At 48.7% G+C, this 27998-nt stretch overlaps 1 protein-coding gene and 1 long non-coding RNA gene across 3 annotated transcripts in view; one reads left to right on the top strand and one right to left on the bottom strand.

The window, feature by feature from the left end:
• CRIM1 (cysteine rich transmembrane BMP regulator 1) overlaps window positions 1-27998 on the bottom strand; it is a 180320-nt gene that overhangs the window by 2751 nt on the left and 149571 nt on the right. For both annotated transcript variants that reach the window (XM_036027850.1, XM_036027849.1), the window contains 6 exons: window positions 27759-27968; window positions 23926-24141; window positions 19036-19257; window positions 7009-7203; window positions 3685-3807; window positions 1121-1311 (listed from right to left, as the gene is read on the bottom strand). In XM_036027850.1, coding sequence (XP_035883743.1) covers window positions 1121-1311; window positions 3685-3807; window positions 7009-7203; window positions 19036-19257; window positions 23926-24141; window positions 27759-27968 — 1157 coding nt within the window. The remainder of the gene's footprint in view (window positions 1-1120; window positions 1312-3684; window positions 3808-7008; window positions 7204-19035; window positions 19258-23925; window positions 24142-27758; window positions 27969-27998) is intronic.
• On the top strand, window positions 376-1316 carry LOC118501051. The gene is made up of 2 exons (XR_004903618.1): window positions 376-821; window positions 854-1316. It is a non-coding gene; the product is annotated as an uncharacterized LOC118501051 (long non-coding RNA).

Raw genomic sequence — 27998 nt, 5'->3', positions numbered from 1 at the left:
GGTGAATGACATAACCATTTTCAAATCCTTGAAGTGCAAACTAGTACTTAGGACGGCTGAAGAGCGAGAGGAAGTTACCAGACAGGCAGATTTTGAGAGAAACAGGCACTTCTGAATCACTCAGGTTGTGTGACAGTCTGTGTCTCGTTCCTCCACGCACTCTATCGGGGGGTCTGTTTCCCCAGCTTTGCACAGTGGGGACCGTGTCCTGCTCAGTCCTTGCCCCGGGTCCTGGCCCAGCTTGTGCCCCACACGCAGGCTGCACCCAGTGCTGGTTTGTCACCAGAAAGCCAGAGGCAGGATAAACCATCTGCTGGGATTTTACAGGGAAGGGTTATCTAGATGGTAAACTGATAAAATAACTACTCAGGCTGTTTTCCATCCTTAAGGTTGTATGATTTTTCTTAGGAAAAAACTAAATGCAAAAGGTAGAATCAGGGTTGGAAAGCATCACGATTTATTTCCTTTAATGAAAAGCGAATTTCCTTGCCTTTTAAAATAGGCAGACTTGACAACAAACACACCCTCTCTCCCCCTCCGTGTGAAGTCTGCCTTCCTGCCTTGTCCAGTGCTGCTCTGCGCAGTCTCTTCATCTTTTGCTCCCTCCCCTCTCTCTGCTTCCCGTGGACATGTGTCCAGGTCCTTTGGACTTCTGTATGTCCTCACGGTCAGCTAGCCCTCTTCTGGCCTCTCAGCGTATCGTCAACCTCCCTTTATGGTTTCTTTTCTCTCCCAATTCTAGGTTGATAGGTTGTTGACAAACACCAGGTGACTAGCTTTTAATGTCCTATATAACTAATGACTTAGGAATCAATCCAGAGGTGGTACTTTGAAAACTTCAGAGTAACTTTAGGAAACTAGGTCTGTGAAGTGTCAGGTTTTGTTAACCAGTGGATGATAGGTAACTCATCCAATGACCGAGCCAACCCTGGGCCAGTACTAGAGATCAGATTGCTGCAGCCTAGTGTGCAGCCTAGTGTGCACCTGAGGCTATGAAGAGCAAAGTAAAAATTTCACTGGCTAGTAAAAAAGATATCAGACAATTTAAGCAAGTGAAAAGCGTGTAAGCTTTGCTAGTTTGATCATTCAAGACAAGAGACAAACTGTTTCAGGATGCTACCTTAGTTGGTGTTCGGTACCAGCAAAGCAGGGGTATCCACTGTTTCTTCTGATTGATGAAGAGGAATGCTATTATAGCAGAGAGGCCCAGGATGATGGGGACCACCACCGAGGCGATGCTGTCGAGCGAAGAGTCTTCGACTGGGTGTCGCCTGTTGTTATCTCCGTAATCTACCTGGAGGTGACCCATTTCTAGGGGGAAAAAAGATTACAGATGTTTAATATCTACACCAGAATTTTTAAGGACTATTTTAATTACATTGCAAAGAGGAATAAGCAACGTGGTTTCATTGCATCACAGTACGGTAAGCTAGAATAGGGTTAAGTCAATCTAGTGTTGATCTGAAGAGCTCTTGGGAGAGGGCAGACTCAGGGATGGAGTTAATCGAGGAACCGTTAGCACGAGGAGGTCAACAACAGGGCAGGAGGATGCTGCTTGTAGTTAAGAAAGTAAGAAAATTCTTATGGGGTACTAAAAATATTGTTATGAATATTAACTTATTGGCTTCTAACATTTTAAAGCAAAAATATTAGCTCTAAAGCAAAAATATTAGCTCTGTTTATTTGCAAATAGATTAAAGTATATTCTTCATCTTACTAGGGTAATAGCTAAGACTAATTACTAGTGTAATAGTAAAAATCAAGCTAGAATCAAGAGCTTGGTCTTTTGGTTGATATTCTGATTTACCGAGCTCTGAACAAAAAAATTACTTTTCATAAACTTGGTGCAAACTCACTAGTCCTGTTAGATCATTTTCCTCTCCTAGTTATCAATATAGTGCACACGGGACAGCACTGGATTTTGCTTGTATGATGTATGTCTTTCTGTCCTTCCATCATCATTCTTGCAATGACAGGCAGACAGGTAACGAGTTAAATACACACCAATCAGGAACACACCCTGGAAGCTTCCTTACTTTTATTTCGTTTCGAATAAACCACTGTGGTCACACTGTCTGACTGTATCGGAGACAGGTTAGTGAAAGACACAGGACACATACAATCAAAAGGAGTTGCTCCTAAATTGTTCTGGAAACTCAGCTCATGAAGTAGCACCGCTGAGTGATAGTCAGTGTCTACAGCTTGAAAATCAGGTTTTTATGAGCATGCTTCTGTGTATATGTGGGGGGATAGGTGTAGATGGTAATACTTTACAGAATGGGAGAAAAAAACAGGAACACATTTATCAGCATCAAGAAAAATGCCAAAGGTAAAAATAACATGGATGAATTCCGGCTTTAAATGCACAACGAATAAAAGAATGACTTTTTGCCTTACCACGTTCCAAATGACAATGGAAATGGTTTTCGGAACATATGTCATACAAGAAGATTTTTTAAAAAGTAAATGAAGGAATATCTTGGTGCAAGGAAAAGGAAACTTCAACTAAGGTCTGTTTACAAAATGCAGTCCTTAAGTTCTGTCTGGATGCTAAAAGCAGGCCATGAAATTCAGCTCTGAGCCTTCCTAGCAGCCAAAGCAAAACATGGAAATAAAGTATCACCAGTAAGATTCACAATGTCTTTAAGATTAAAATCAGTCCGTTGCTTAGAATTTCCCTGCTACTGGCACATGAGAAAATTTCTCCTCAAGGTCCAGAGACACACTACTGTGTAACACACACACCCCCTCAACACATTTCAATAAATGAGGCTATTCTTGTGGCCAAAGCCCAGCATGGAGAGCAGTGTGCACAGACGCATCACGAGTACCTACTGACCGGATGAAGGTAAACACAGCGCTAACGCGCCGTGCAGTCAGAGCATTTATACGTGGAGCCAAGACGCTTTGTCCAGGAATCTGGCTCCCAGGTTATCTGGCGTGATCTGAGCATAGCACTTCGGATAGCTAGCGTAACAGACCATTAATCTCTCAAGCAATGAACACTGTTGCTCCTTCCAAAAACATTATAAAAACTGCAGCAATGGTTTTGAAAGTGTCCTCGGAGTAGGCAGGAGCCAGTACTGGGTCATGGCTAGGAGCAAGATTACACTACTCTGATCAAGAGGTCGGCTTTCATAGGGAAGGCAACACTGACAAACTGCTTCGCTTTACTCCTTAACCGCTGAGGGACTGAATAACATCTCTACTATGCACAGCTGAAAGGGCAGAGCAAGAAAAATAGAAAGCATGGAATAAACCTGGTGAGTGAAGGAATCAACGCATAATCCAACTCTCATGGAGTGAAAACTACCCAGAATTAGGGGGTAATCGAAGGCATATGCTTACAACAGAATCCAAAGGGACAGTGACTACTTTGTTGTTACTCTGCTTACCAGGTTTATTCATGCATATAGATATTGGTGATGGCTTAGAAATTCCACCTAGGACAAGGAACATATTTTGTTCCATCATCACTAAGTCTCCGAACATTCGGGGCCGGAAGTCCAGTGGCCTGCGGACTGACTTTATCATTCGGGTTGTTAAATACATCACAGCCAATCCCATCTTCTCTAGAGTAGTTATTTAACATGCCATTTAAAAAGTTATCTAAACGCGTTTTAAAAATAAAACAATAAAAGACCCTACATAAGACTGGACTGATCTCAGCTGACTGGCACTCACCTCTGGGGAGATGGACGATGTCATTTTCACTGGATGTGGGCCACACGGGGACCGCCACGTCGGCCTCTCCACGGCGGTTCATTTTGTCGATGGGCACGTTGGTTGGTTCCGGGACATACATTTCTGAAAGATGGGGACATTGTCCGTAAGAGATGATGGAGCAGGTACTTGCTGTTAACTTGTGTTTCCACAATCCAAATGGATGGTGCGTTCAGCCCAACACGGTGTGTCCCGGGACACAAAGATCCCGTTTCTGCATTTACATCACTGCTGCTAGAGAGTCACTGGCTTTGCCGGGGTCGGCAATGCATTCTTTCTAAAAGCAATTTTTTTTTATTGTTCAGTTACAGTTGTCCCCATATTTCCTCCATTACTCTCCCCTTGTAACTAGGGGAGAGTAATGGTTTAAAAGGAGAGGAAAACAGTTTTCTTCTCTACCATAGTCAGATACTCTGGCCTCTCTAATTTTGTGCAAGTACCAGATTGGCTGAAATGGAAGGATTTCATTTACTTTCTATCAGCTAAATAAATACTCGGCTACTGGAACCACTGTTGCTCTCGTCGAATCCTTCACCTGTCACCGGAAGTGAGCGAGTCGAAGCGTCCCCCACCCTGCATGCGTTGCTCAGCCATCCCCTGTCAGTCTCTTTCTGTAACTGGGAACGGACTGCAGACCTCAGAAGCTGCTGCCTGATTTAAGTCTTAAATGTCCGCTGTGTTACCACTGGAACTGTGCAGACTGGAAACTGATCTTCAGTGAGTATATTTTCAGTCCCTTTGATCAACAACAAACTACAATGTGAAACAACACCCAAGAAGCTGGTGGGCAGCTGCAGGGGAAGGGGGGTCACCCTGGGCTCAGCCCGGGGCTCTCTGTGCTTCTCTGTCTACACTCACCCCTTGGGGGATGCCACCCAGTCTCAAGGTGTACACCACCTGTGGCTGACAGCTTTCAAACTTACAGATAGATTTCCAGTCTCTCTCCTGAACTTCAGATTAAATGTTCACTGTTTCTTACTTGCACTGAGATGTCTAATGGGGATTTCAAAGTAAAAATGCCCCAAACTGAACTGATTTTACCCTCGAGATACGGCTCCATGGTTTATTAGTCTAAAACATGGTCGTCCTTGTCTCCTCTCTTTCCGGGTCCCAACATCCAGTTCAAATCCTATCAAGTCTACCCTTACAATACAGTGAGAATCGGACCCCCCCACCCCCCTGCAACTACTCCCGTGGTTTGAGCCACCGTTCTCTCACCTGAATTACTGGAGAGCCTCTGACGTGCTCTCTCTGCTTCCACCCCTGCCCTCTGCACCCCCCAGTCTATGCTCAGCCCAGCACCAAGAAACCCCAGGGAGAAGTCACATCACATCACTCCTCTGCTCAAAACCCTGGAAGCAAAGTTTCTCTCTCAATAAACTACGATCAGCTGTGAGATGGTGTTTTGGCCTCTGGCTACTTCTCTGCTCTCGTCTTGTTACTGTCCCTGCTCATGGGGCCAGCCCCCACAGGCCTCCTTACTGCCCTCTCTACCTAGAGCGTTCTATTTTTTCCTCACAATTTCTGCGATTCTTCTGTTTTTGTTTTTGTTTTTTTAATAAATGTCATCTTGGCAGTGAGACATTCCTGGACCACCGTATAAAAGAAAACAATCTCCACCTCTCCAGGCCCGGACTTTGTCTTGCTGTGTTTCCTCCGCAGCCAGGATCCTCACCCTGTGTGCTCTCTAGTTACTGCTGACGTGTCTAGTTACTGCTGACGTGTCCACCCCTCCCCCGTGAAAACGCAAGCTCTGTGAGGACTTGTGATATCCTCACATCGCAGCCTCCCCAGTGCCTGGAACAGAGGTTGTGCATGGCTGGCATGAATGGACCTTTGCTGAATAAGCAAGGTCAAGTTTCACCATTTATGTCGTAAAGAGCACGTTACTAGGAAAACTATCACAAAACTTGTGAAACAGGTGACATGTGCTAGAATATAACAACTCCAGTAAGAAATACATCTTTTCCCCTCATTCTTCTCATTGAAAACACGTCAGGACTCCGTTTTTTCCCAGGTGCGCACTGAGTGATAAAGGTTCACAGAAGTGATCCTCTGACTCTCAATCTATCCTTCAACAAGGCCAATGAGGCTCAAGCATGAGAAGTACCCAACTGAAGGCTCTGAAAAGGGGTCAGGCTTCTGACCTGGCAGAATACTCCGCCCTCCTTAGGGCACAAAGGAACATTTTTAGAAGTGCTCAATTAGGGCTGGTCTGCACAGCACCTAGATGAAAGTCAGATGTATGCGGAACTCAGTGAAACTCAGAGTTTAATGACTCCCCGTTTCACAGTTGCACAGTAATCGATGCACTCAGCTGGCCTGACTCCTGGCTCACTGCATTGCATGGCGCGAGATTCTCCCATGTAATGCCGCTGTGAAACACAAGAATGCAGGTGGAGACGCAGAGGCTCCCGGCTCGCTGAGGACCTCAGTGGGCCCTCGAGTGAGCCCTCTCCTCGGCCTGTGTGGTCCGCACTGCCTGTGAAGTCTCTGTGCTCGGGGCTCTATGTGGAACACTGCCGGGAGGCTGTCTGCTGGGCGCAGGCCCTGCATTGCTCTGGGACTAGGAGCAGAGGAGAAAAGAGCTGTTTTTTTTTTTGTGGGAGACACAGACATGGACACTGGAAGAAAGCCTGGGGGAGGGGGGTCTGGGCAGCTGTGGGGGCTTCAGGTTGGAAACTAGGAGGTGAACTACTGAGCTCGCACGAAGGGCGGGAAGGGTGTGTGGGAAGCCGTAGGCATGCGGGGTGGGGGTGGGGAGTCCATGACAGCCAGCTGGCGCACGCTCAGCGGTTACGCGCTACGTGGGAGAGACGCAAAGTTCAGCAGAGCACTTGGCAGAAGGCCGCAGGGAATGGGATGGGTACTGCTGGAACTGAACTGAAAAAAGACTGAGCCACACCACAGTCTTTAGATATAGGTTGTCCATGTTTGTTCTGATATGTATTCACCTTATATTTCCTTCCATGTCTGACCTTGAACCATTTTCACTAGGCGGGTTCAACACCACACTAACCCTGTGCTGCTTGGATGGGGCAGGTGTTGTTAATGCACCCATTATACCCACGAGACCCGACTGCCACTGATGTTTAGAGAACACAAAATCAGGCCCTCACCTTGCCGGTCAGTGTCCTCAATCCCCCCCCCCACCCCACGTCTTTGTACAGGGAGACTCCAGCGGGGCTGACACACCGCTGGGCCACATGAACGCCCGGATGGGTGCTGCTCTAGGCTCATCTTCAGTTTACGGCTCAACAAGTTGTGGGACAATGGCTCAGATACCTGGACATATTGGGCAGCAACTCCCTTCCACATTGATGGGCTCCGAGCAGGGCAGAGGCGGGCAGCTGACGGTCGAGCAGAGGGTCTGACCCTGCAGGCAGTAGCAGTGCGTGCAGCTGTCGATGTCCCAGCGCTCCTCGTCCGCGTAGGCCTTGTCCCCGAAGCGGCACACCACCTTCTTTGCGATGGTGTCTTCTGGGGGGAAGAATAGCAGATGACAGTTGACGTGATTAAGCATACCAACACCTCGTCGCACTTGAGACATAAAGGGGAACCGCTCTGTGCCATCACCAGGTGCTTTAGGGCTTCCAGAGTCTGGGGAAACTTGCGCTTCCCCAGGCCCCCTACTGCCTTTCTCCTCTGCCCAGGAGGAGCCTTGGAACTTGCATCCCGTGGCCTGGACCTGGCCAAGGGCCTGGGAGGCTGCCACAGGGCAGTAACTGTCACCACCAGCTGGGAAGGATACCCACTGGGCAAGTGCCATCGGACTATCATTGCAGAGTACACGAATTCAGTCACTGAATGGCTATTGAATAAACTGCATGAAAAAACTAAAACCGAAATTCAAGTAGGTAAGAGACACGTTCAGAGGTTTTGTTCGATCTGGAAAGAGATTTTTTAAAAAGTCTGTCTATGTATAAGTATGTTTAAGGAAACAATTCAAGAATTTCCTACTTTCAGTTCATCTTTTTTGTTAAGTGATTCAGGGGAGTTTTAAGGAATGACAATGGCCTGTCCCAGCAGGGGACCCCACCTGTCCTAGAGGGAGAATCAGCATTGATATAACCGTTTCCTTCCTTTTCCAGTGATGCTGGGTGGACTGCCTTCCCATCAACAAAGATATATTTACTGTTTAAAAACAACATGTCGTTTCAATCCATTTTGCAGCAATATACGGTTTCTGAGAACAATATATTTTTAATGAGAATTTACAGCTTAAAACGTTCTGCTCCTCTTCTCCCCTCCATTTTCCCTGGTCATACTCCTTTTTTCCCTCCTGGTTCCAAGTCCCTTCTCTGTGACTCAGCACCTGCCCCTGGCTTACCTGATCTCACTGACTAACCAGCAGTCACATTTCCTTTAGAGTTCAAGAACAAAGGCTCACAGAGAGGCCCAAGCGACCAGCAAAGCAGAAATGGGGCAAGTCAATGGAGAAACAGGGTGGGGGGTGGCAGCACTTTGTCACTGGACAGGCCAATGACTGGATGACTCCTCCTAATCTGGGGAAGTTTTCCTGCTCAAAGGCCGAAAGCACTTCCACTTGGCACTGGTCACTAGAAAATGGAAAACTATATGGGCATCTGGAAGGAACGTTCTTTAAGGAGTAGTGCCCAGGGGTCAGGGTTCTTCCCAGGGGCCTCTGGGAAGCTGTGCAGGGAAGAGTATTCATTCCCAGACACAAAGCACGGAACCCAGGGTGCGTGAGGTGGGTGCTGCAAGACACGGGCAAGCGTGTGGTGCCTGGAGCCATGTCCTCCTGGCAGCCCCAACGCTGCAGCGAAGCATGCCAAGGCGGCTGGAAGCCCCTCTGAATTCTAAGCACAAAGCTCCTGCCTTGAACTTTTCTAGAGGAGGCTCCCAGACAGACACGCTCCCAGATCTGTCTTTGATGTCCACATTCTTTTCTTACCAACTGCTCAGGGCAGGCACCTTACCGACGGCACTGACAGCGCCCTGTCACCGCAACATTTTGTGTTCCCTCAGACGTCTGTTTCTCAGCATTTCCCCCGTGATTTCTCTCATTATTGCTGCCTCAGGTTCAATCACAGGAAGTTCTAGTTATAAACAGAAATTCTTCTCAATAGCTATGGAACAACATATTTTACTGTAGTTGTAAATGTTCTCCTGGAAGTTCTCTCATGCACTGATTGTTAACCTTGAAAACTCAATTGGAGGCTTTCAAACCAACTCAGGAGACAAGTGTTTGCTACTACGGAGTCCTTAGAGGGGGCAACTTCATTCAGGTTCCCAAACGTTCATACCACATGGCTGAGTAAAAACCAATGAATGAACCTAACTCAAGCAATATTCTGACCTCCGGCCAACATTTCATTGAGGATGCTAGATTCACCATCAAATCTAGAGTCTATCATGCAGAGAATTCTCTATGGAAGAAAGCATTTCTTCCTAAAGCAATATTAATTACTGATTTTGTGCAGAGCTTGGCAAGGCCACAAGACCCATGAGCCCCACGACCAACCGGTGCTCTCACAGCTGACCTTCTTAAAGACGGGAGGTCAGAGGGGGCAGGAGGAGGCAGGCGGGGGGCAGTAGTGACACCAGGTGGTTCTGAAAGAAGGATGCAGGGGCCCCATCCTGAAGAAAAGAACGAGTTTCCACCAAGCATCCTGGTGCTAATGCTGGGCTCCAGAGCGCCCCCCCACCCCCCCCCGCGGGGTTCAGCCTCACTGACACTCAATGAAGTAGGGCCATCCCCCTGCTCTTGGGGAACCCCAGGTTATAGAGTGGAAGTAACTAGATGTAAACAAGCCAGTGTACAGAGGAACCTGCAGAGACTCCGGGCTCCATCCGACCACGTGGCCCAGGAACTCTGCCCTGAACTCTGCCTAAGGGCTCCCTCTCTTCCTTCCCTCCTCACATGGTCTCAGGTGTGCCTGGGCAGTGAGGGGGAGTGGACAACTTTTCATCTATACAACATTTTCAGGGCGAGGCCAAGCCAGATCCAATGGGCTGCCCGGGGGTGGGCCATAGAGTGGTGGACATGCCACGTCAGGGCCGCAGGCCTGGGGGCGGGGATCAGTCCCCCGTGAGACAGCAACGGAAAAATGCTCCCCCTGTCGCGGGGAACCTTGTGGTTTCCTCCATTACCGCCAGAGCCGATCGGTCTGAATCACAGTGTTGCCACTTTTCCTAGTGGGAGGTTTGTTTCTGCAAACACACTTCCAGACAAAGCCACGCGGAGGCTGTCAGCAGGTCGCCACTCCACTCCACTGACATTTCACGTAAAATAAATGGAAGGTTCTTCCTTTTATAAAAACCCTGACTCATCTTTTCCAGGCCCATATTCGATTAGTCTATAATTAATTAGATTTTAGTTAGTAAGGCTTTATAGAACTCTTTCTGCTTTTGACTAAATTTCACCTGAAAGGCAAAGATCTAAACAGAGGCCTGGAAAAGCAGGGGTGGATGTCGGGGGACAGACGGACCTCGGTGTGCCCTGGTCCTCACGAACATGCTCGTTTCTTCCCCGGACGTGCCGCTGCCTTCCAGGGCACATCTGGGTTCACCCGAGAAAGCTTTCAGGGAGTTTCAGGCACTCCTTGGTCTACAGAGAGACCTGCTGGCTACTCTGTGTAATTTGAGGTTCTAAATAGGAAATTCATAATGCCGCTGCAGTCTTTGGGGGAAACAGCGTAGGGTGATTGAAGGCACCTCTAAAAGTGCTGGAAGCACTCAGGCTGAAAAGGGGTATAGAAAGAGACACGTCGGAAATATCCAACTAAGAGTCTTCTATGATTAAGGGTAAACGGTTTATATCTGGCTCTCGAGTAAGCGGTGCTGTTTGACTTATATTTACCATGCCAACTGGCTTGCTTACACTGGCAATGACATTTGTTTTATTCTTTAATACCTAATAATAACCAAAACTTCCACCTACTGAGTGCCTCCTGTGTACTGGGCACTGTGCTAAGTAAGCATTTCACATGTGTCAAGTTCATCTGACCGCACGGCCCAATAGGACCGGGTCTTATTCCAACTCTACAGAAAGCCCAGGGACAGGGAGATTACATTACGTACCCGAGATGCTCGGCTAGGAAGTGGCAAGGCCAGGACAGGAACTCAAGTGGGCTGACCTCGGGGGGGCCAAGTTCATGGGCAGGAGCCCGGGCCACACAACACACACTGTTATGGCTCCGACTCTGGAAAGTGGGCACTTAGGGTTCCTCCCCCTTGTGTTTGCTGGGCCTTAAGGTCTTTGTCTTCAAAGGTGAATTCCCCTCCCACTGACCCATGATGAACCTGGCCTATCAAGGAGCAGAGATACGGAAGTGGTTACTGAGACTCAAGGTCCTTCCCAGGCCTGCCTCTAGACCCCTCTGTCTGTAAGAGGGGACTGTTTCAAGGAAAACAGAAGGTAGGGCACTTATAATAAAGCTTATTTAAAAAAGCAAACACCGTTGTTTGCTCATTTGCAGTTCTGTATTCAGACAAACGTGGCCCTCCTCTGAGCAGTCCCTGTTGAGGGCTGTGAACATCCCAACGACACCGCCCACGCGTCACACAGCTCTGGGGTTTTCCTTTCCCCGTGGCGTTCAGGGACACGTTGTAAAACATGCCAGGAAGACGGTTACCATTTTATGGCCACCCCTTGGTATAGCTCAGCTTTGGAATTTGGTTTCCTCAGCTCTGACCTTCATCTCATCCATCGGATTCAGCCGGAAATGAACTTTGGCTTCTTTCTTTACAAAGTTCCTGCTAAGGAATGGGGACTTGCTTTTGCAATCAAGTAAGTCCACAGGGTGTCCGAAGCCTGGGACGCGCATGCCTGGGGGCTCCTTCCGCAGAGCCGCTCAACGCGCAGGTTCAGACACACGGGCCCCTTTCTGCATCCACAGGGAAGCAACGTTGCCTTGCATCATCGAGGGCTACAACACAAACCTGCAATGTCTTACAGCGGTGGAGTTTGGAGAATTCACGTGGGTTTTTTCCTCCTCTCATCTCCCTCGGTTCCAGCTGGTACAAAAAGGGATGAAAAAGGGCGAGGGCTTGAAATGCTAACTCCTATCAGGCTGACCTCTCCCCAGCTGTTCACCCTTCTCTCCAGATAAGAAAAGAAGCTTTGATATGCTATTCAAGTTGGACTACACTCTTACTCATGAACTACTTTGCTGATTACACTATAACACCTGGGAAGACCCAGACTCTAGGTTTTCCTCCTCTATGAAGACACAGTTCGGGCTTCTGGGAATCACCGATGGGGCAGCTGCAGCCCTGCTTGGAATCTGACCACGATGAGGGATCGACATCAGCCCTTGGAAGGACAGCATCTCCAGATTCTCCCCTCCTCTCTCCTCCGAGGAGGAACACAAAAACCCCACTCCCTGTGAACCTATGTTCTAGTCGGACTTACCCTGTCTGCCAGGAGACATCCTGCTTGCACAAACACTCCAGGTGCTAAATCTGGCAGTGGCGGTCATGGAGTCAGCATCCTGGCGGAGGGGTAACTGACTTCCTGGGAGGAAGTCAGGCCGCTTGAGCAACTGCGACAGTTCTCTCAAATCTCCAGGGTACTATTCCGAGTCCCGAAAAGTAACTGACTCTGGGATCCCAGCGGCCAAGAAACTAAATGCAGCTCCTACCCTCAGAGCAAGTCCCACTGCAAAATAATCCAGGGCAGGGGTGGCGTGGGCAGCCGGGCCCTCCTGCAGGTGGCCACGGAGCACAGCACTCCGAACACGCAGCACAGGGGTATAGCCTTTGCCCTCGGGGAGACACTTCTAGACCAGGTCCGAAGGGATGAGCCAAACATTTTGAAAAGATGTGCAAATTGTTGGCCCTGCTAACAACATGATATGTCCATTTGGTTTCTTAAGTTTGAGGCTCGAGGGATGAAAAGAAATCATTGAGGCAGGCAGAGAAAGGTGCCAGGTGCACTCTGGGTAACACACGATTTAGGAAAGGGCATGGAAAGAGCAGGTCCCCCCAGTGACCCGGCTGGCTGAGGTTGGTAGAGGGTTACTTGTAAGAATTTGGGCTTGTAAGTGGACCAGTCCATCACGGTGCTCTCTCTCTCACCCCCTCCCCTGAAGGCATTTCCGTTTCCTTATATTTTACTTTCGTAATTGACAAGACACCGAAATCCCTGGCCTGTGACACCATCTTCATTTCTGTACTTCACGTTGAGACTCAATACAATGTGCATGCCTCCTGCTTGTGAAACCATTTACTTTGTTTACATAAAGAGGAGACGGACAGAAACCATAACGAAGAAGAAATACAGTAAATAACATGTAGGTCGCCGAGAGGAGCATGGGGGTCCACAGGCACAGGGGAGGGCACCCGGCCCTGGACACGCTGGCTCCCTGGAGCGCCTCGGACTGGGAGAGAACGTGAGACTGTAACTCAGCTGCCGTTGTGCTGAAGTGAGGCCAGCAGGCTGGACAGCTTTAATGAGATAGAGAGATCTAACACACAGTAATGCTACCAGCAAATGATTTACGGATTTTGGCTAAAAATGCAAGAAATGTTCATTGATTTAACTCAAAACTCAAGTACTTTAATAACCTTTGGCTTCTAATAAATGAAACATCTGCTCGTAATTCATTTTTATAAGGAGAAAGAACCGGGACAAGGTTACTGGGAAGGCCAACTCCGATCTCTGCATGATGCCGTGACCGCCGTCGGAGGGGACCTGACCACAGCTTTGCCTGGAAGACCATGTTCGCTTTCTTTCATTCCACCTGTTTCTCGGGATGGGAGCCTGGGCCTGTTTACACCAGAAACCCTGTCAAACTGCTGAACACAGTGATTTATGGCGTATTCCTACCACAGGCAAAGAAGACGATCTCTCAAAGGCCTGAATCCTTATATGAAGCAGCAATTACGGGGTAATTAAGCACTTTATGGACAAAAGTTCAAGGAAACATCCTATTTTCAACTTTAAATGAGGTCTCATTTCTCACAAGGCCTACAACCCAAGGCGTGCCCGTAGGTTCATGGAGATGAGACACAGAAATCATTTTGAAAATACATCATGCTGTCTACAAGGCAGGCAGGGACACTCACGATGGAAGACTGAGGTGGCCCATAAAAGCAGGAAAACGTAACATTTCCTCTAGGACTTACAGGAGGCTCTCTGGGTAAGAGTCGAGTACAGAATCTCGTCCAGAAAACCTTGGGGGGAAAGCACCTGGACACCCCTGAGTGTCCAGTGTCCATACCTACGGGTGACATTTCATCATGTCGCAGCCACGTGCTGTCGGAATACTCTGCCAGCCCCTCCGGAGGGTGTGGGGGTAGACTTCCCTCCCATCTGATTACATTCCCTCAGGAGACACGGAGTCCTCCTAGAGGGGGCATTCCCTGACTCTGAGGGGGTTCCAATCAGGGCTGGCCTCCTGCGCAGGAATAAGGGAAAGGCAGCTGCTGGTAGGTTCCCTGCAAACAATGTCAGTCTCCCTTCTGTGCAACAGAACTCTTTCAAATAAGACAAGTTCACCAGAGCAATGTGAACTTCTGCTTACACAGCTGGGGGCCTGAAAAGGACCCTGAGAGCTGCTTATGGAATGAGCAAGACGAGATGCTTCCTAGGGCGGAGGTGGAGACCTCGACAAACTGAAATCGAACACTGTTTATTTTTGCAGCGACAGCTTTAGACCTGTTCCAAAGTTAGTACAGTGCATGACAACCAGAATGTTTTCAGCCGTACACCCTCTAAACAATCCACAGTGAAGCCTTCTCCTCCCACCCCTCCCATTTAAGTCACCCCAGCACTGACTGTGACCACCAGGGCTGTGGCGTAGGGGCCACAGGAACTGAGGGCGCTGAGGGACACACCGGAAGCCACCTGAGTCTCTGCCCTACAAGTCTGCCCTGCTGAGAAGCGCCCTGCTCCGTTCCCAGGAATCACAGTGGGTCATGTCAATGAGCTCAAGGACTTGCCAACAAAAAAATAAAAGAGCTCCCTTCTCTCTCCCGAGGAGGCATCCAGGGCATGAAAGGCCAGTGAATCTCTGAGGTCTGTGGACAAGGCGCAGCCTCACACAGCTGTCCCGCAACCCCTTTGGAAGCGCGCTGTTCCTGCCTGGCCTGCAGGAAGGGGCTGAAGTGGGCACGGAGGGGCCCTTTACACTGAGAGGGTACAAGATGAGGCCCACCACCGCAGCATCATTCAAACTAGTCTCGTCCTTTAAAAGCCTGTCATCGGGCTGCCCTCTCCAGGCCTACCTCTTGCAGAAAGGCAGACAGGTGCTCTATTGAAAGTGAAAGACCAGAATCGATGTGAGGTATGTTACATATATCCATCCGCCTTGTTCGGGGTGAGAAGAGATATGGCGCCAATTCACACTCACGCCGTGTTGACTGTTCACTAAGTACGTTCACCCATGTAGTCCACCCACGTCCACGGCACTTCAGTGACACCCAAGATGACACTCTCCTTCTGTCTCACAGACGAGGTGACTGAGCCACGGGGATGTCGTGTCGCCGGGACACGTGGCAAGAACACGCCCGAGGTGGGACCACAGCCCTCTGGCTCCAAAGGAAGTTTTCTTTCTGACACAAAGAAGTTGACAATTTTAAGAAACACAAAGAAGTTTATAATCTTAAGAAAACACCTTGGAGAACCAGCTGCGAGAAATCTCCCAATGAAGATGCCGTAACACTGTGGCCCAAAAATGCACAACGTGTTAATAATTCCATGGGTTGTGTATCTTTGGTTAGAGCTGCGACATGAAATACAGGGATGGGCAAAAGTAGGCGTGCAGTGAGAGTACAACTACACACGACAACAATTAACAAGTGATAACTCAAGGAGACGCTGTGTTTAGCATGCTCACGATGGCGTACGCCTACTCCTGCCCACCCCTGTGTTTACTACGTTCGACTCCTGGGCTGAGTCAAACGCACGACGCTCAGCAGGCGTTCGGAAGGGACACCATCTGCATTTATCTCCAGGAAAAGACACCTAAACAGACGAACATGCCCAAGCAAAAAGGAACAGAATGCCACATTGGACTGACTTGCCATAAGGTGCAGGCATCGCCTCTATGAAGGAGAAATATTATTAATCAGTTGCTGGCTGAAGATCAGTATGGTATTATAGGGAATTAGACAAAGCTGTTCACTTTCTAAATTAATCGTCACTCCTATGATGTCTGTGTTACACATCCTACTAAATTGGCGCACACAACGTGGGGCCTTCACACATCAGAGAGAAGCAACACCGCTGCACGTCCGCGACTTGATCGCTGGGCTGAAAGGAACACAAAACCTCATAATTACACTACTTTTAGAGGGATTACCGCCTTGCAATTTTCTTATGGGAAGAGAAAAGAATACTTCTCGGGGTAAAAGCAAGCATGCTTTTGTTAAGGGGTTTTATCACAAGGAAAGAAGAAGTCAGATGAAAGGCAGGTCTGAGGTGTTCAGAGATCTGTGTGTAGCTGCTCGGGGAGCAGCTTTGCCCAGGGAGGAGATCCGCAGCCATGGGGAGGCCAGCACTGCGGGTGGGGGTAAAGCACACGGGATCCCGGGGACCCGGGGTCTGGGCTAAGGCGGAGCTGGGTTCAACGTGAGAAAGCCTAAGATGGGAGATGGTGCAAGCACCGGTCTTCGCTGCCCCCTGGAGAGACACCGGGGTGCTTTAAGACACACAAAACACAGGCCTTCCCATCTTGTTCCTTCACTAGGTGATCTTTGGAGGCTGCTACAGGCTTTGCCACTGAGGCACATGACGGCCTGCAGGTGTTACTAGTACTGCGAGGCTTGGCACCTTCCTTACGGGGGACCACGTGGGTGGGAAACTGCTAGGAGAGTGAGCCTGGAGGGAGGGAGGGAGCAAGCTGGAGAGTCAGAAAATCCCACCTCACAGCCATGAACTGAACTTGACTTTGCAAGCTTGGACACAGTGGCGAGAAAGGGTGAAGGCTAATCGAGCAAGGCTACCTGCAAAGTAAGTATAAAGAATACAGAAGGGGATTCATGACTATTTCAGTGATAAAACAACATGTGCAAAGCATTAAGGTGAATGAGGGAGGAGCAGCCGCACACAGCATGCTCTGCAATTGGTAAGCGTCCCCAATATGTTCCCCTGAAGATAAACCATAGGTTTATGGGATACAATTACACCTGTGTCAGTTAGGAGTGGGGGTGGGGGGTACCTGTGGGGGAAGATGTAACAGAAACAAAATTTCCAGTACACCATTAAGAGCTTATATGAGCCACAGTTGCAATTTAACTTAAATTTAAAAATGCTAGTAATTTAACTTAAAATCACAAATCTGGACCAAATTGGTGTTTCCCTCTGTACACTAAAGAAGAGTGTGTCATCTCAATGATGCAGAAATTGGGATAGGTAATATAAAAGAAAAAATTTTAAAGCAAGGGCATAGAATACTACGACTCGCAGCTGTCTTTTCATGAGTTTGAATGTGTTAAATAGGTTTTGTGAGAAAGAGGAATGATTTGCCATTATCATTTGGAAACAAATGTACTATTTGGGCGATGTACTAATTAAAAATGTATCAATTAAGTAGCAAAACATAACAGAAACTTTTATCTAAACAAAATAATCTGAGAAATTTCACCACAGGAGAGGTTCACTGCCAGACCTCCCCGCTAAAGGCAACACACAGTCCCAGGCCTCCCGGGCCCTGGCCTCCCGAGTGCGGCCCAAGCCCCCTGGTGGACCCAGGGACCGTCTCTCTCGGGACTGACATTTTGACATTTCAGTATGGTGGTGATACTGGCCCTACAGCCTCCTCCCTCCAGCCCCGGGCCTGAACTAGTGGCCTTTCATGTTAAATAAGTAAGAAGGTCTACCTTTTTCATAAAGTAAATAGGTATGCCTTTTATTTAGACCTTATTTATTCAGACCCGAGGCAGGCTACTTTTCTGAGAAATTTTGGTCAGCTCTTTGACAAGATCAGCAGCAGCACAAAGCTGGATGTGTTCCTTGATGTACTTTTGGCTTCCCTCAGGAGTTACAAAGCTGATGAGTGTTACGGCGGAACCTGACGTCCCAGCATGAAAAGGTAGAACCAGCTCATGGCCCAGCTTGCCTGGTCTACAGCTGTTGTCCCGTCAAAGATTCCTAGTGGATCCCACTGCACTCTCAAAAGCATCATGGTTTGAAGAAGAAATTACATAGATGGTCAACCTATTAAAGAGAATCTAGCTTCCGAACATGAATTTAAATACTCTTAGACCACTACCTAAGCTTTGTAAAATTCCTGAGAGCAGAAATTATGTTTTTAAAACATCCTTCCACTTTTTGTCTACCAACATGCAAAATCAGACTCAGAGGAAGTGGCCCTCCGTGCAGAGGCCAGAGGTCACGGTCAAGGAGAGGGGCTGCTCTGATACGCTCGAGTCATGGCCAACAGGCACCTGAGTACCAGTCAAAGGCTCATCCGTGGGAGTTGCTACAAAGCTCTGCGCCTAGATCATCTCTCCTTCTCCTCAGGTATCTCCTCAAATGTACGCCACGACTTGCATTGAGACAGCATGCAAAATTCCCCAACAAAAGATGCACACGACCTGCAATTAATACAGCATGCCTGATTTTTCACCTGCTATTCTGGTAGAGGTTCACTACTGGATTGAGATACGTCATTGTCTTTCACTTGACTTTATGAGCTTTACTTGACACAGAAGCGATAAAGGAGAGCGAGAGCCTTGGGAGCAGGGACTGTGCCTTTATTAGAGCTGCCAGCTGTCTGAGCCTCGCCTTCTGGACTCCAGAACAGCATCTGGCTTTTGTTCACAGGACCGGTTTCCATATGGATGCCAGGGGCTCATGTACACGTGTCCTCTGCTCACAAGACAGACCCCCAGGGTCACACGAAGGAGAGGGCTCTGTCAGTTACTCAGGCCTCACTTTGTGTCCCTAGGCCCTGAAGATGGACAACGGTGTGGATGAAATGAAATCAATTAATCGCCCGCAGACAGAGGCGATACCTGGGAGATGAGGTTCGTATGTTGTGGTTAGTCGATGGCAAGGCAGCGGCGAGTGTCAGGCACTCGGTGTGCTGCAACGGGACCCAGGGCTTCTGTGTGGAACGAAGGACCGCTGTAAATGTCAGGGTGACAGCTCTGGCCTTTGGGGACCCGGAGATGGCAGAGCAGCCCCACAGAACGTGACAGGGTTGTAACATCATGACGTTCCCAGGGCATTTTATTCTCACTGTGTTTTAGCTTGGGAGCATATCTTCCACATCTGTCCCCTGCCTGGCACGTCAACCAGAAAACCAGATTTCAAAAATGTCAGCAGATCTAGGAACGTGGCTGTCACTGCAGATGCAGTGGCCCCAGGCAGAGACGGAGGATGGCTTTTCTTGGTCTTACCTATGCAGTAGGGGCAGCACTGGCCTTTCCTCAACACGGGCCTTTCACAGGACACCGACGGGCAGGACTCGGAGTAACAGCTGATCACTCTGTTCATGCACACGCAGCTGGTACACACGTCGGGCTTCCAGGACTCGGCGGCCAGGAAAATCTCCCCTTCGCTGTTCTTGCAGTAGCTAGGCACACTGTCGTTGTGGGGCGCGGAAGGCTGGAGCGGCGCGTCTGGAAAAGGGAACAGGAGGTCAGCGGGGAGAAGACGCTGCAGGCCCCCAGCTGTGCGGGCCACGCAGTGACTTTCACTCTGTCCCGCAGAAAGCACTCTCAGTCACCTGGGCTTTGTGTGCCACGCTCCTTAAAAAAAAAAAAGTCTCAGTCTTGAAACAGCAAGTTTGATTCAGGCAGACTGTTGAATTTTAAAGCCAAACAACGAAAACCACGAAAGATCTGTTGCAGAGGTTCTATTAGTTGCTTGCACAATATCCACTCTGCTCTTCTTCCTTGGCTTAATAAAATCCTGATGTGTGTGTGTGCGCGCGAGGGGGGGGGGAGGGGGTTGAGGACTGGAGTCACAATGGGTATAAGTCAAACTGGACAATCCTGCTCCTTGCTTTTCCAGTTTCCCCTGCAGCTCAGGAGGGCCGTCACCTGGTTGTGGCCAGTGGGGCCTAGCGGCTAATGAGGGGATTTCTGGGAAACCTTTCCCTTTCTTAAATGAAGGGTGGAAGCAGTGTTACTGCCATCTTTCCACATTCTCCTGTCTTGAATACGAGTGCGTTACCTGTGGCTGCAACATCCTTATCCTGCCTGTTGAGAGAAAGACCTCGATGTCACCAAGACACTGGACTCACACTAATAAACACCCGCCTCTGAGCGTCATGTAATGCATGGAGAAGAACCTCCGCCTGTCTGGAAACTGCAGCTGGGCTTTCTCCTGCTTGCAGCAGCTATAATAAGCGGTCCTAAGCAAGCAATACCCAAATAGTTTCACCGCACCCACCCTCAAACACCTGTATGTAATATTCCAATATTCAGGCATTCACATGAATGGCTGAAAGATGTTGGGAAACCAAATCACTGATACGGATGCGCCCACAGAGAAATCACGTCCGTCTCTGCTGTTTAAAGACAGTGACCGAAGGCTTCCCAGACCTAGTGACCCCTTGAAACGGGAATGGATGCCACCAGGACACCCAGGCTTCCCTTTGGGTCCAGTCCTTCACTGAGATTACATGAAAACTGCAACTTCAAGCAGAAAAATGACTGGGACATAACAGAGAGAAATATGTTAGTGAGGTCCTTAGTTGAGAAGCCTCATAACTATGAGGTAATTATGTGATAATTACGAGAGAAAGTACTTCTAACTCCCTTCACGACTCGAGTCCATGATGGTCCCACCTAGCAAACATCTATGAGACCTACATTCCTCAGGGGGCGCGTGGTCATAAGGATGATCATTCGCCCTCTCAGGTTCCACTTCAGGAACTCTGCTATTTTCAGCCTCGAAACAGAAATACCTGCGAGGGACGTGCAGTTATCACAGTGAGTCAGCAGCATGCCCTTCCACCCACCTCGTGAGTGCGCCCTGGGGCCAACACGTTTGCCCTGACAATGAGAGCCTCTGTGAGGAGCAAGGTGGCTTTATTTTGGGCCCTGCCTGAGGGATGGAAGGAAGCCAGCACAATAAAATGGGCCCACACCATCCCCCTTCAACTTGTGTAATCACACCACCTATTACCAGCCCGGAGCCGCAGTCCCGCCCAAAACACAACCCTCGGTCCCACTGCTCCGAAGGTGCTCCAGGACCACAGACCACTTCCAAATGGGTCGGCGACTAAGACGGGATTACTTCCTCAGTGACCTCTCTGGGTCATCCACGTCCAGGAATAATTTTTTAAGAGATTGACACGCAAACGTTTGCCTTGGCTGGAAATCAGGACAACTCACACTCCAGTCCTTGCGGGGCTCTGCTAATTGCCATGAGGTTTCTGCAAGTTAGGATAGCCTCCCTCTTTCAAGCAATGTCGGACCTCGGGTCTAAAAATTCAGAAAAGGAAGCAGGGACGGCATCAACAACGCTCTGAAATGACAGCTGAAATGAGTATCCTAGAGTCTGGAGGCCTCTTACTGGGGCCTGGAGAAGCCCCCCCAAGGACCCCGAGATGTGCCGGAAATGCTGCAGTGCGAGCTGGAGCTCAGGTGTGGACGTGGTGCAGCTTCCTCCCCCAGGCAGGAGGCAACTTCTCTCCAAGCCCCGACTGCCTGAAAAGGTCCTTTGGGAACCGTGCCTACTCCTTCTCACTCCTCCTTTGGGCCTCTCTTCCTACGTTTCCTGCCCCAGATCCCGTCTTCATACTTCTGCTTCCAAATATTAACTCTTTTACTCTGCTTGTACTGGATCTCGTGCTGGTGTTCACCCACTCTTTATTTCTGCTCTATTCGGCTCTCTCCCTTTTTCACTTTGGTGAAGGATCATCACCTGCAGGGGTGTTCGATCTTCATGAACCCATTTCCCGACCCAGCAGCACACCGACTGGGCCAGAGCAGAGGCAGCGCTGAAGGACAGAGTGACAGAGCGGACGGCAAGCCTCCTGGGAGATACAATCACCACAAGGGACGCAGCCCTGCAGGAGCTGCTCTGCTCCTGCACATACGCGTCGCCTTTGCATCACCTGAGAACGCCAGTGTCCTGAGGGCAGAGAGGGTATTTTTCCACGGTAGACGTGTAACACAGCATTTATTGATGCTACTTGTTGACATTTACTGTGATAGGAAGAAATTAATGTTTTGTATTTTAAGGCTTTTTAATCTTTTTATCAGCGTACTACAGCCATGAATGGAAAGTTCGCAAAGATCAATTATGGGGTGGTGACTGATTTTAAAATACAGAGTCTAGATATGCTCTCCTTCACCTTTGTGATACTGACGTATAAAACAAAATCCTCACATTAGGGATGAGGGTTATCGCTTCAAGTTCTCTCTCAGATTATGTGTAAGGGAAGACACCACCGCCCAGGTGCATGTTCATGAATGAGAAGCCAGGCACGCAGTGGTGGTGCACCCCCGCCCTGCATGGAGCGTGCGGGCCTCTGCACACGCGCACTCGCCTTGGGAGGCAGCTCTAAGAACTCTTGCCTTATCGTCGTCAGGGGGCGCTGTTTCAGGCAGCCGATCTTTGGGCCGATCTGAGTCTAGTCAGGGGTCCTCCCAGTGAATTTGGCCCACTGGTCATGGAGAAGTTCTTCCCCCCACACTGTTCCCCCTCCTTTCATCACCCCTGTATTTGCCCTCAGATCCTATACAAGTGGTACCAAAGGTACTTGCCACTTCGGTTTAAGCTTCCTGGGTGTTTTGTGCTCTGAACTCTTTCCTTTAGGCAATCCTCTCGCTTTGTCATTACTACCTGAAATGCAGACCACTGGATTGTCCGGCCATCCTTTTGGATTATTTATCACTCCATAGTACAGTAGTTGCATCTATTTTCATTAACCTGGGGATCCCCATGGCTCAATATGGGCGTTCTGCAGTATTTGTAAAAGGAACACCTAAATGGATGTAACTTCATGATCACCAACGGAGCGACCACTCACAGTGGTTTCTACTAGGAGGGTGGGAATAGTCAGGGTAATGTACGATCGACACCGAGTCATCAGCAGGGTCGGCATCTGAATCAAACAGTGATAACGATGAATATATGGTAGAGGCTAGGTTACACATACCCTAACGGTGTAATACATACGAACGATTCCATACCAGAAAGGATGCGGTGCTAATTAAGCTCCTCAGATTAACATGCTCTAATTACACCAAGGATCTGGTACTACGATGGCTGTACCTGGGCAGCGGTGCACGAGGACAACAGTGAGTGTGTGGCTACTCCTGCAAGTTCATCGGATGCGAGTGAGAAAAGACTACCAGCGCGGACCCAGGATGAGTCTGGACACAGACTGTGCTGGATGTAATGACAGGGCAGTGAGTTCTGGCCAGCTGACTAGATAACCCAATGTGAAAAAAAAAACGTATTTAATAAAATGCACGAGTTGTTGTTTTACTGAGTAGAAATGGCCTAAGAATACACATTTAGAAGGGAAATGGTTATGGATTTAAATTGGAGAGATGAAAGATTAAGCAACAACAAAATAAAACTAGTGACCTGTCACCTTGGTAATTTTATGTTTACAAATTAGATATCTTTTGGAAAAAAGTCATACATTCTAGTGTTAATTTGAAGTGCTACTTTAGTTACAAACCAGTAACTTATGTTTAAAAGCCTGACAAAATTTGATTATATTTGTTTCACGACCATAAATTTTCCAGCTACAGCCAGATGATCTGAGAATAAAAGGAAGAAAACAATATTACTCTTCGCACATGCAGCGCTAGTCACTTAGTTCCTTTGGGTATTAACTTATTAATCATCACAGGTTTGAAGGAGTGAGCATGATGTATACTTTAGTGACTCCCATTTAACATTCTCAAAGAATCTTCACCACCCTTCTTCTGTATGTCAGAAAACGTTACTGATATTATTTATCAATAACAGCTCTTCCCATTTGTTAAAGGCAAAGGTGACTTTTCGCATCAGCAAAATGATCTGGAATAATTTGGTGCAGCAGGGTTAAAAAAATGGCAGAAAGAAACAATCACCTTTTTTTGTTGTTGTTGTTGTTCTAAAAGCCAACTCAGGTGCCAGGAACACTGAATTCACAAATACGTGGCCCCCAGAGGGGAGGAACTGAGAAAGCAGGCTGCCACATGGTTCCTGCCTGGGTTCCTGGTGGCTGGCGTTGGGACCCTCCCACACGGGGGCGGGGTTCAACCTGCTGGCCCTGCACGGTGACAAAGCTGAGCGGTAGCCCTCCCGCCACGTGTGCCCGGCCCGGCGTGGGTTACCTGCACACTGCGGACAGCAGGAGTCCTGGGTACGCGAGGGGTTCTGGCAGAGCAGCGGCGGGCACACCTCGGTCTCACACAGCACCCGCCCGCTGTGGCAGGTGCACTGAGTACAGGAGTCTATGTTCCACGTTTCTCCTTCTACAAAGTACTCTCCCCCGGGCGCGTGGCAGATGGAAGGGCCACTGAGCTCTGGCTTCTGCACCACGAGATCATCTGAGGAAGGATGCAAAATCAGAGCATGAGAAGTTGTTCATCAGCAGTCACACCGATGCTCCGAGAACCTGGTGCTGTCTGCTTTAAGGGACAGATGGACTGACCATGAACTATCTCACTCCGCTCTTACCAAGAGAAGAGTGAAGGGAATACTCCATCCACTGAAATAAATAGGAGGCAACAGGAGAAGAGTTTGTTTTAGGAATGAGATTCAAGTGGTTTGAATTTGTCAATAATAATGAGAGAATCCAACAAGAGAATTAAATTACAGGGAGAGAACTCCTACCCTAGAGAAAAGAACTAAAGCCTCTTAGGGGATCTCTGTGAATATGTTTAGGAACTGTTTAGAATGAAGATTTTTTAAAAAATTTATGTGAATGTTTGTTATGGTCGATTTCCATGCAAAGTGCCCCACATGTGTTATTTCATTTATTCTTTACACCCACCTTGCTGTTAACCTATTTTACATATGAAGAAACTGTGGGCTGAGTATTAAGGTCAGACAAGGGATTTGAACCCAAGTCTACATCTGTATCACGGACATGCCTCCAGGTTCAACACAATGTCCAACTGCTCTGTGCTCGGTCCTCTCCATTGTCTCTGGGACTCTGAGTACATTTATACTTGGAAATACATCCTGCTGTTGAGCAGGCCACGCCCCAATCTAGGTCCCCTGCCAGCAAACTGAGCAGGAATGTTTTTGCAGAATCAAGGGTCGGAAAACCCTCACCTGAGGAAAAAACATTTGTCTGGCGAGAGCATCATGAAGAGAGGTGAATGCTCAGAGGCTGATGCTGACTATGCTTTCTTTCCCCGGAGGAGAGGCGATTCTGGCCTCTTGGGGAGGTGATAATGACAGAGAGGGAATTCAATGTTGACAGTGTCTAGAGGTTCTGGGCGTGGCCCTGAAGTTGTGCTGAGGAAGTGAGAAGCATGAAGACGTTAACCAAACTCGTGTAATCCAAATGCAACAAGCACTTCAAGGAGGTGTTGACAGTGTCGAGCCCTGCCGAGCAGCAGTCTGGAGACAGTGCGGCGAGCACAGGCCTGGCGCTCAGCGGAGATCGGGCCCCAGAAGAACCACCCTGTCTGTGCAGACGCCTAGAGCTGAAATCGCCTCAGGGCTCCCAGGCTGTCATTTTCAAGGAGTGGCCAGCACAAGAGTCAACACTGATGAGATGCAGGGGTGGGGGCCAACCTCCAGTTGAGGAGGTCACTGTCCACATGGCTCCATCTCAGGGGAACTTGTGCGACTGCGACTGTGACCGAGCGGACACGTAACAGAAACCTGACGTCAGCCAGCGCTTCCATTCGTGAGCCCTGGACCAAGGCCTCCAGTGAATGAGGAAAGTAGACAGGAAGGTGAAAGGAAAACGGAGCTGGGGCACGATGACAAAAGTGCCTTTCTCGTGGTTTACAGTGAAAGCAAAACATTGTTCCAAAGAGCATCAAAACACTAATGCTGGAAGAAGACTCCCTTGCTGCTTTCGAAAGGACATGGAGAAGCCAGATGTAATCTGCCCTTCTAAAGGCTGGTATGCAGAGAAGTGGTCAGAAGGAAAAGGATGCTTGCCGGTCTCTTTGCTAATAATTCCCTTAGCTCTGTGTATGTACCGTGCACCTCGAGGTAAAGCATGAGAGTGGCCAGAGAGATGGAGCTAAAGGAGGTAAAGTAGAGGGTGAGAAAGAGAGGGAAAAAACTGAGAAACAGTATCATTTGGTAAATCTTCCGTCAGAAGAGTTTAGGAGCTGCTCGCTTAGCTCGGCCGGGGGAGAGGGTCCAAACCCAAAATCCAGCTGATTCTTGAATGGAGAGGGGAGAAAATATTCTTTAAGGCAAGCGTCCATGAATGCAACTGTTTTACGGCCTCTAGTCAGAAGAATTGTATGTGACAAATCACTTAAATAAAGGTATTTGGAGAAAATATGCTTGTGCATCCATACACAGGGGTGGGCAAAAGTAGGTTTACAGTCGCGAGTCTGTGAGCGTTTGTCCTTGTACTTTTATTTGTTGCTCACTATATTATTTATTTGTATCATGTACACTTTCTGCCCACTCCTGTAGAGCAATGTATAATATATGTGTTCATACACGCACCCACAATAACATGGCAATAACTGGGTGTGGGTCTGCATTCGCACTTACCACATCTCTGCAACAGGGAAAACTAGCTCTGGTCCACTAACTTCCAGTCCCTAAGCCAACCCCAACTGCCTGCTCTCAGAACGTCCCTGTGTTGCCACCAGCCTGACCCCGTCTTCAATGAGGGCGTGTTCAGCAAAGACCCAGGTGCGGCCCTCACTCCACGACACGCTCGTGCCTCTAATGGAAGCAAGGGGTCTCCACTGGAACACATTTTTCCTTTCCCCAAGAGTCAACACAGAGCTTTGTCTCGTCAAACTGCTCATTCAGCTTCTGCTGCAGTGGATATGCGTGGTTTTTCATCTTCAACTAGCAAAACGTGTGTAAGGAAGCTGTTTAGATGCAGAGCGCATCTGCCCGAATGGTGGGAAGAAATGGAAGCAGCGCCCCCTGTGGCCTGGCCCTTCGCAGGGGCCCATGAGGGCTGCCCGTCACTTGGATCCCATAGACGCGAGGTGGGTAGAACCGCAGAGCTGGAAGAGACCCCCAGTGTCCCCCTACCTCCTCAGTTCCTGACCGCACCCACTACAGAAGCGGACTTCTCCACAGGGAGATACGGGACCAAGGTGGACCAGGGGAAAAGTAATCATGACTCCAAAATCTGACAATTCCACTTGAACTTTAAAAGAAATCTGATGTAAGAATGGGAGGCCTCCTTCTCCCCAGCCTTCCAGTGGACATACTATCGGGTAAAGGACTTGATCTTCGTTTGCCAAATGAAAAATGGTTTACGTGTATTTCTCCCCAACTCAAAGCGGCCTGCACAGAGGAAGGAGTAATGAGTATAAGCTGCTGAGCTCTTTGGATGCAAAACACCAGATGAGGCGCTGTAATAACACTGCTTCCGTCAACCCGAAGTCAGGCCCCCCGAGTTCTATCTGTTCTGCTCTTCTGGAAACTCATCTTGACGACCCTTATTATGATTTTAAATGTTTTGGATGTTCAGTCACTTTCAATTTCTCTGTTTGGCAAGAATGCCACACATCCATTAATTTAAAAAAGAGCAATAGCTACAGACTTCAGTAATCCCCTCCATCTCCAAGACTGCTTTATAAATAATAAGCTTTTATGGAATAAAATTGACACCAATCTCTCAATTAACTGTGACGTTCAGCCTTACTACACTCTCCATAAAATGGAGAACTGGAATTTAAGTACATGTGCTCACAAACCTTTAAGAAATGCAGTTCAGAGACCCATATAACTGAGTGCACTATTCAAAAATAAGGAGTGTAATGTTAAGAGCTTTAGAATTTTCTTTGGTCTTTGGCTAATAATCTGTAGCACCCGGCTGACTTTGTGGCTGTTGTTGACAAAAACCATGGAGAACTGAAATGCATTCCAGGTCATCCCCTCTCCCTCTCCCCCCGCCCCGCCCCTGTCCAGAGCCATGGATAGGACGAGACCCTGCTAGGTCTCATGCTAGGTGGAGATCACTTGCTCAGGGAGCATGCACAGGGCAGCCAGCTTTTACCTGAGCAGGACGGGCAGCACTGTCCTGGGCGGATGGTGGGGTTGCCGCAGGCAGGCACCGGGCAGGCGATCAGGGCACACATCTCCCGTCCGTTGTGGCAGTAGCACTCCCGGCACCCGTCGTGCCAGCTCTCCTGGTTTTTGTGAGGGTAGCCGTCCATGGACAGGCACGTGCCCGACAGGACAGGAGACTTGGTGGACGCAGGGACCTCTGCACAGACAGAAGGCAGCCTTGGTGAAG

This window comes from Phyllostomus discolor, chromosome 6, assembly GCF_004126475.2.
Source record: "Phyllostomus discolor isolate MPI-MPIP mPhyDis1 chromosome 6, mPhyDis1.pri.v3, whole genome shotgun sequence".
NCBI lineage: Eukaryota > Metazoa > Chordata > Mammalia > Chiroptera > Phyllostomidae > Phyllostomus > Phyllostomus discolor.
Note: the sequence above shows the minus strand (reverse complement) of the source record. Positions and strands in the feature narration are given on the sequence as shown.